The sequence below is a fragment of the Pelobates fuscus genome, chromosome 2 (assembly GCF_036172605.1).
Source record: "Pelobates fuscus isolate aPelFus1 chromosome 2, aPelFus1.pri, whole genome shotgun sequence".
Classification (NCBI taxonomy): domain Eukaryota; kingdom Metazoa; phylum Chordata; class Amphibia; order Anura; family Pelobatidae; genus Pelobates; species Pelobates fuscus.
In genome coordinates this window covers 57556947-57564597 of record NC_086318.1, presented here as the reverse complement: position 1 = coordinate 57564597, position 7651 = coordinate 57556947, and the positions used below count along the sequence as shown (strand labels likewise).

The window sequence follows — 7651 nt, the reverse complement described above, 5'->3', positions numbered from 1 at the left end:
TGCATGGCACACAGTTTGCCAGGCGCAAACAGGCCGGGTATGGAGATCAGAAATTCTCCTCCATAGCCAGCCTGGCAGGGATCTTGGTAGAGTCAGTAGCCCATGCCATCTTTGTCTAAGTGTGTGTGAGACATATACAACCAGCCTGCAAGACACCTCCCCTCCATATTTATAATGCAAACAGCCCACACAAAAACACACACGGCTTTACAGGCAGCTCCCCTACTAACAACAGCACTGACAGTCCACAAATACAAACACAACCTCACAAACAACCCCTCCACACATACACACAACACTACACACAAAACAACATACAGCTATACAAACCTCATACAAAACCACAAAGTGTTCACGCACACACACAATAACACACACACATCCCACATACACACATATTTAGAAGCCCTCACAGCAGCCACAGCAGACATACATAGCATAGGCAGAATATGGCAACATACACATACTCTAATTAAAATAGTATGTGACTGGCACTTCATGGGACTGTCAAGTCTTATTTTGGCACAGTGCTGCTACAAGGTTGCCTACTCCAGCTTTAGTGAATAACTATGTTTATATTTATTATACAAATATACTACTGAATTATTATGATTCAAGGTAGGAAGGGTGATCTCTCTGTAAAACATTTTCCTCTATCCCTTAATGCTATAACATGTCTCATTTTTCTTAATTCAAACATTTTTGTGAGTTTGAGTAATAATGTGGATATAGCCCTGGCAATATTCCCAGCTCTCTACATTGGAGCCTGCAGATTCAATTACCATAATTACTGGTGAGATCTATTTTGGTGAGTCCTACTTTGCTCTTAGAGCTGACAATCTATCATTCTTATCCCTTCCTGGGAAAACAGGAAACATTCACACTGTGATCGTAATATACAAGGTTAGTCACTAAAATGTGATTTATTGGGAATGCAAGGTAAATTTCAAATTTTATGAAAATAAACATTCTTCAGGTCAGATATGTTTCCATTTTTTTGGCCAAAGATCACGAAAGGGTTATTATTATTATTATTATTGTCATTTATATACAGATTCTGTAGTGCTTTACAATATTATAAGGGGGAAGGGGGGGGGGGGGGCTATTTAACTATAAATAGAACAATTACAAAAAACTTACAGGAACGATAGGTTGAAGATGACCCTGCTCAAACGTGCTTACAGTCTATAGGATTTGAACCATTTCCAAATGCTGACTTAGCATGATGTGAGCTGCCTCAATATAAAATGTAGTACTGTCTGTTTATCTAGAACAGCATGTATGTAATGCAAGCGCTAAGCGCATATTATATAGCTAGCAGTTGGGTCAGCAGGTATAAAGGATGAAGATCGAGCAATTATCTAGAGTTAAATGTGCTTTCTAGTCGTATTTACCCTTTCCCCATGTGCTTATTTGCTCCAGCTAAAAGATTACATTGCCAAACATACCAATGTCCACTGTTAGTCTGGAGTCATTCATTCCACATACAGAGATCATGTTGTTAGCCACTGTTACTAATCTGTTTTGACAATTCATTTGTACCCCCTGCTGTTCTTCAAAAACCTACTATCCTCATTTCCAGGTTAGAGAAGTAAATCTGTCAGCCAGCTATGCATCCACTACGAGCTGTGTGTAGGATCCTCAGCCAGTACCATTACCGCATCAATTTGTTACACTTTAAAGACACTCAATGTCAACCTCCAGTGCCGGCATGAGATAAATGGAATTAGATTAACCTCATACAGAGCAAAGGAGAAATAAGGCGACCTCCTGCCTGCTTTTACTTCTCAAGATCTTGGAAATGGGAAAATGCTTTTTCCTTCACTCAGCTGGTAGCTCACATGAATGGGTCATGAATCTGGGTCATGCAATGCCATTGTATTTACACAAAACACAGACCCACTGACCACAAATGCTTCCATTCTCTCTTTATGATTATTATTTATAAAGCGCCAACATATTCCGCAGCGCTGTACAATGTGGCAATCTTATTTTATTAGCCATGTGTATGGAGCAATCAGCAGATCGGAGCCTGTAACAGCCGCTCACAGATAAAACATGTATGTTGACAGCATGCCTGGATTTAGTGTGTTACCCGGTGCTGAGCGCTGGGATCATATTGTACAGCGCCATGGAGTTTGTTGGCGCTATATAAATAATAATAATAATAATAATAATAATAATATTGTACCAGACATGCTGTTTGCATGCAGCAAGCTATAGCAGTCCCAGCAGTCTGTGTTCTGTCAGAGAACCCATTGCTGGCTATTTACTAGCACAGCTGGGAAGGATAGCCACGCCCACCGCTGCCAGTAATTGGTTCAGAATGCGGAAGACTTCGGCGTTCTAAGAGCTTTGCTGCCAGCCAATGGCGAGGCGCGGGCTGTAATGGATACATTTGTGTCCAGCCAATACAGAAGCAGTAGAACGCCTAGCTGTCAGTGGCCGCTCGCTGGGGTATAAATAGCGGAGAGCGGCGCGGCTGCTCTCACTCTGAGCTAGGTAGTGGAAGGCGGAGGAGCTCAGCCTGAGGATAAAGCGTTGCTCTCCCGTCTCTGCATATTATCTGATCGTGTTGGGGGACATTTACTGCCATGAAAGCTTTCAGCCCAGTGAGATCTGTCCGGAAATCCAGCCTAACGGAACATAATCTGGGGCTAACCCGGAGCAAAACGCCCGTGGATGACCCCATGAGCCTGCTCTATAACATGAACGACTGCTACTCCAAGCTGAAGGAGCTGGTGCCCAGCATCCCGCAGAACAAGAAAGTCTCCAAAATGGAAATCTTGCAGCATGTTATCGACTATATTCTGGACCTGCAGATCGCCCTGGACTCCCACCCCAGTATTGTCAGCTTGCATCACCCCAGATTGGGAGCAAGCCCCACTTCCACAAGGACCCCCCTGACCACCCTAAACACAGATATCAGCATCCTGTCATTGCAGGTACAGACCGATCTCAGTGTTATTCCATGTGCATTGCAACTCCCACTATGGCTGAGCATGATGGGGGTTGCAATCCACCTCCAACCCCTGTCTGACAGATGTCTTTATTTATTCTCTGCTGATCTGATCACTGTCCTAGTTCTGTGTAGTTACAGCCTTATCTCTTGTTTATTCCAGGCGAATGACTTAACAGAGTTTAGCACGAATGACAGCAAAGCTCTTTGTCCTTAAGCAAAATGGTGAGTTGTGTTTTTTTTTCTCCTTTCCATCTCCAACATCAGCCTATTTATGGCTCTCTCACTCTGGGTCATGCATGCTGGGGGTAACTGACCATTCCAGGGGTACATTAAACGCTTGTATGTTCCAGCTGATCATAGAACATGTGGCTGCATTTGGCTCGAGCTAATCGATTGCCAGAGGTGTCCCAGTATTAATGTGTGGACCAAATCGTGCTAATGCCTTCTAGTAGCATGTCTGCCCATTGACTGTAACTGAAACCAAAAAGAACCCTTTATGCTGTGATCTGTTCCAGGGGAGGGTGTTTGGGGCTCCTGTCTTCATTTTTTTTTTAAAGTGGCTGCGTTTAATCAAGTAATTGGTACAAGCAGCAGACTGGCGCCTACATTCATTGCAGTTAGAGTAGTTGAGAGTAGATTTCCCCCCCCTCCCCAATCATATGTTCCTTATTAACATCTGCCTTGCTGGATCAAATAGCCATAGTCTTAATACTATTTCTTAACCTGGTAGCAAATCATTCAATCTAGCTTATTGTAGCATTAGAACTGCTGTTAATCTCATAATACTGGGATACTTATTGGTATAAAATGTAGAATGAAGGTATATTGCTTTATGGAATGTTTACCATTGATTTAATTTTTTAATAAATGGGGTGGGAGAGGGGGTGAATAAGGTCTAAGCTGGCTCTCTACAGTCCCTTCCGGCAGTGAAGAGGTTAACATTCATTCTCTGTACATCTGGAGTGCTGGGTTCGCCCCAATGAGTGTTTGGTTAAATGTTCAATGTGGCTTTCCCACTGGCGCCAGGCTGTCTCCCAAACGCTTCCACTAAACCCTCCTCTTCTCTCAATCTCTTGCAGGTGTTCATCAGACTTTTTTTTTTTTTTTTGCACATCATGGCTACAAGACTTCTCTCTTTATTATGAATGCTGAATTTGTACAGCAAGCTTGTGGAAGAAAAAAAAGGGGGGGAACCAACGTGGCTATGAAAAAAAAGACTTGCATCCAGATTATTTTTAATATATATATATATTCCCCTTCCCCCTCTCATCATCCCATCCTTCTCAAATCAAGCTGTTTTGGACTGATTTTAGTTTATTTATGAAAGACTTTTTATTAACCCTTTCTTACCCGGGAAGGCTGAATCTATATTATCTCCTACATGGGGATTGAACATTAATGTATCACAAGGGATTTGCCACTGTATCTACATCCGATCTCTACTCCTGAGAAGGTGAAGGAAGCCCCAGCTATCATGGACATATGGCAATTATTAGATTTACCCTAGCACAGAGATTCTCAGTGTTTGACATCAGAAGTGTTTTTTTTTTTAATTCTTGATGGGGTTTTGTGATCAATAAAACAGATATGTGGGTACATGGCTGGACACTCTAAATCAAATTCTGTTACAAGTGGTACTTTGCTATGAAGTCTCAGAACCACTGCCCCCTTAGATCATCAGACTTTACATCCAGCATTGAATGCTATTGTGTATATAGTGAATAAGATATCTTGAACTCTTTTAATTTGAGTTTTTCCCTCCCCCCTTGTACAGTGGCAGAGACAACATTTCTGCAAATGTTTAATGATGTACTTAAATCATGCCAAACTTTTTATAAAAGTTTGGTTGTAAGCTTTTTTTATACAGAATAAATTGTGTTTATTGACCTGTGACTTATTTATTCAGCTGTGATTTTTTTTTTTTTTTTTGATCTAGTGTAAAGGTTACTTTTTACTTGGCCAGATGGCCTATTGTCCTTCCTTTTTTGTAAAAATTCCTATGCCATCCCCATAGATCGAACTGATCATTCTTTGACCCACGAGAAAATGATTGTCTAGTGGACTATGAACATTGTTTTGGGGATTGAAGCTCAATTAACCCTTAACTGTGAAGTCTCTGCATGCATTATATACAGTGCATACTGCTGGCTTAGAACTGGCTTTCAAATAAACCCAGCAGGATCCAACTACCCAACTCCATTTTAATAAGCTTCTGAATGCAATCACCTCTCCCATAAACTAACTCTGCACAGGGGCTCTTGTTAATGGTGAGGGTGGGGGTCTAAAATAACCATAATGTTCTTTATTAAACTTTGGCTGATCCTTTAAGTACTTTCTCTCCATCAGAATTGAATTAGTTTTTAATGGGGCTCTATATATTTTCCTAAACCCACCTAGAGCTCTAACCACCCTCCCCTTAATTCCTAGTATGGGTTGGTTGCAATATCTTCACTCAAGGGGCAGATAATGAATTTTAGTCAAACTATCTGTACTAGAACTCAATCCTGGCTAGATTAGAATAAAATGATCTGTGTATACTTTCCTAGCTCCCAATAGTTAATGAGTTTATTGGTTTTTATTTTTATAACTGGGTGATACTGTCCTAATTATTTAATGGTAGGAATCAAAATGCATAGAAACCCCCACCTTGAGGCCCATCTAATGTATAGGAATTATTGGTAGATTTGGATAAAGGTTAATATCATGTAACCAGTGCCAAATTCCATCTGGGATAAATCATGGTAGGGGTATGTGTGTGTGTATTTAGAAAGGGAACACATTAACCCCCAGATTCTGTAGCCTTACCATGAGGTCATTATTGTTGTACATCTCCTGGGCTGGGGACTTAGCCTTTTAACCACCCTTGTCCCCAGGTGACAGTTGAAAACTATCCTGAGTAGAGGTTTCCATTTTTAGGATGTTCCTGGGATCCTCAGTTCTAAGAAGCTGATTTATCACCGACCTTCCCTCTAAGTGTCCCAGGTGCCTGATTGAAGTAGTGGAGGTTTGGGAGGAATGGGTTAACAGTGCTGCAGGGAGGGAGGGAGGCCTCACCTGTGGGCTGTAACCTGGGTTAAACAGGTGTCTGGGAGGCGCCGCTCAGTCTGAAGCGGCTGCCCTTCCTTGCCCTTGACATAAAATCCATCTTCCTGGACTGATCTTAAACAAACAGCCATGAAAGGGCTGCCTGGCTCCTCGCTATCAGTGAACCCAAAACACAAGCATTGCATTGAAAGCAGCCATGGGAGAGGAGAGCAGCTAATCTCTCACATGTCACATCAGCAGACAATCTGCTATCACAGGGAGATCAGGAGTGCACCTCCCCCTCTCTACTAGCCAAGAACACAGGGCTACTAGTCATAGGTCACTGATCAAACCTAAAATGTATATTGCACTTAGTGAAGGGTCTGCACGATTCTTCCAGAATCACATGGGTTAAACTGTGATCCAAATCGGTGTCAATGTTCGTATAGTGTGTATCTATCTATATATCGATCACACCCTGAACATGTGTGCGGTTATTGATACATTATCGGCTTTATGTAACATAATCTAATTACAGAATAGGAAGTTTTACAAGGTTTAAACTAAAGCTTGGACAGTGACCTGCAGTTTTATGTAACATTTAAAATAATAAATATATATAATTTTTTTTAAACTTTTCTTTTTTTAACGGTACTTAAACAAATCATGTGAGAGGCGTGCCTAGTGTAAAGGTGAATTGGATGATACTTTTAATTAACCTACTTTGCTTCCAGAATACACTCTTCATAAAACAGTGAATCACGGTTTGTTCTCATATTAACACACATCACATAACATCATAGAAGATACTTCATTCCTTGTTGGTGTACAGATCACTAGAACATGTCTATGGTCTGCTGTTATAGCACCAACCTCTACTGGATCGCAGTACACTGCAGTTGTGTTTGCAGGTAGCCCCGCTCGGCTCTGGGAATTACTGGGCGGCTGGACCTACTCATTCTTAGGAAAAGTCCCAACAATTTCCTGCTTAATGATTAAAGCTAATAGTTTGTAATTGTTCCATTCTGGGGTTAATTTACTAGAGACAAGTGAGCATTGCCATCATCATACCCCCTACTGTCATACTGTGTGTGTGTGTGTGTATATATATATATATATATATATATATATATATATATATATATATATATATATATATATATATATATATATATATATGAGAGAGTGTAGTGATTTCTGGCATTCTTCAACTGAAAGACTATTGAGATACCAAGGTGCTTCCCAGCGCATATAATATATCCAAATAAAATATTGACGCGAGCACTTAATGGTTTTAAGAATTAAATAAGTGTATTCACAATAACATACATATTATGCGATTGTGAATGCACTTTTTTTTTTCTTCATCATTTAAAACCATTGAGTGCTCTCGTCAATTTTTGAGAAAAATAAAATAAAAAATAATATATATATATATATATATATATATTATATATACTAAAAAAAACTTTTTTTTTTTTTTGGTTACATAGGCCACAAAGAGCATGATGAATGATTCTGAATTAGATCATTTATTTCTTTGTAGTATTTACAATCTGTATTTTATAGTGGCATTAATAATTATTATTGCCATTTATATAGCGCCAACAGATTCCATAGCGCTTTACAATATTAGAGGGGGGTTAAGTTAACTATAAATAGGAC

At 40.2% G+C, this 7651-nt stretch overlaps 1 protein-coding gene across 1 annotated transcript; it reads left to right on the top strand.

Moving 5' to 3' along the window:
• Nucleotides 1-2479: 2479 nt before the first annotated feature.
• Nucleotides 2480-4848, top strand: ID2 (inhibitor of DNA binding 2). Its single transcript, XM_063442188.1, has 3 exons — nt 2480-2945; nt 3123-3184; nt 4042-4848. Exons 1-2 carry the CDS (start codon nt 2595-2597, stop codon nt 3174-3176), a joined length of 405 nt encoding a protein of 134 aa, XP_063298258.1. The 5' UTR covers nt 2480-2594; the 3' UTR covers nt 3177-3184; nt 4042-4848.
• Nucleotides 4849-7651: the final 2803 nt, after the last annotated feature.

Bases quoted from the DNA above. Each gene is read 5' to 3' on its own strand.
- ID2 (XM_063442188.1), top strand. From the start codon at position 2,595: ATGAAAGCTTTCAGCCCAGTGAGATCTGTCCGGAAATCCAGCCTAACG. The intron at 2,946-3,122 runs GTACAGACCGAT...TGTTTATTCCAG, and splicing joins TCAGCATCCTGTCATTGCAG to GCGAATGACTTAACAGAGTT.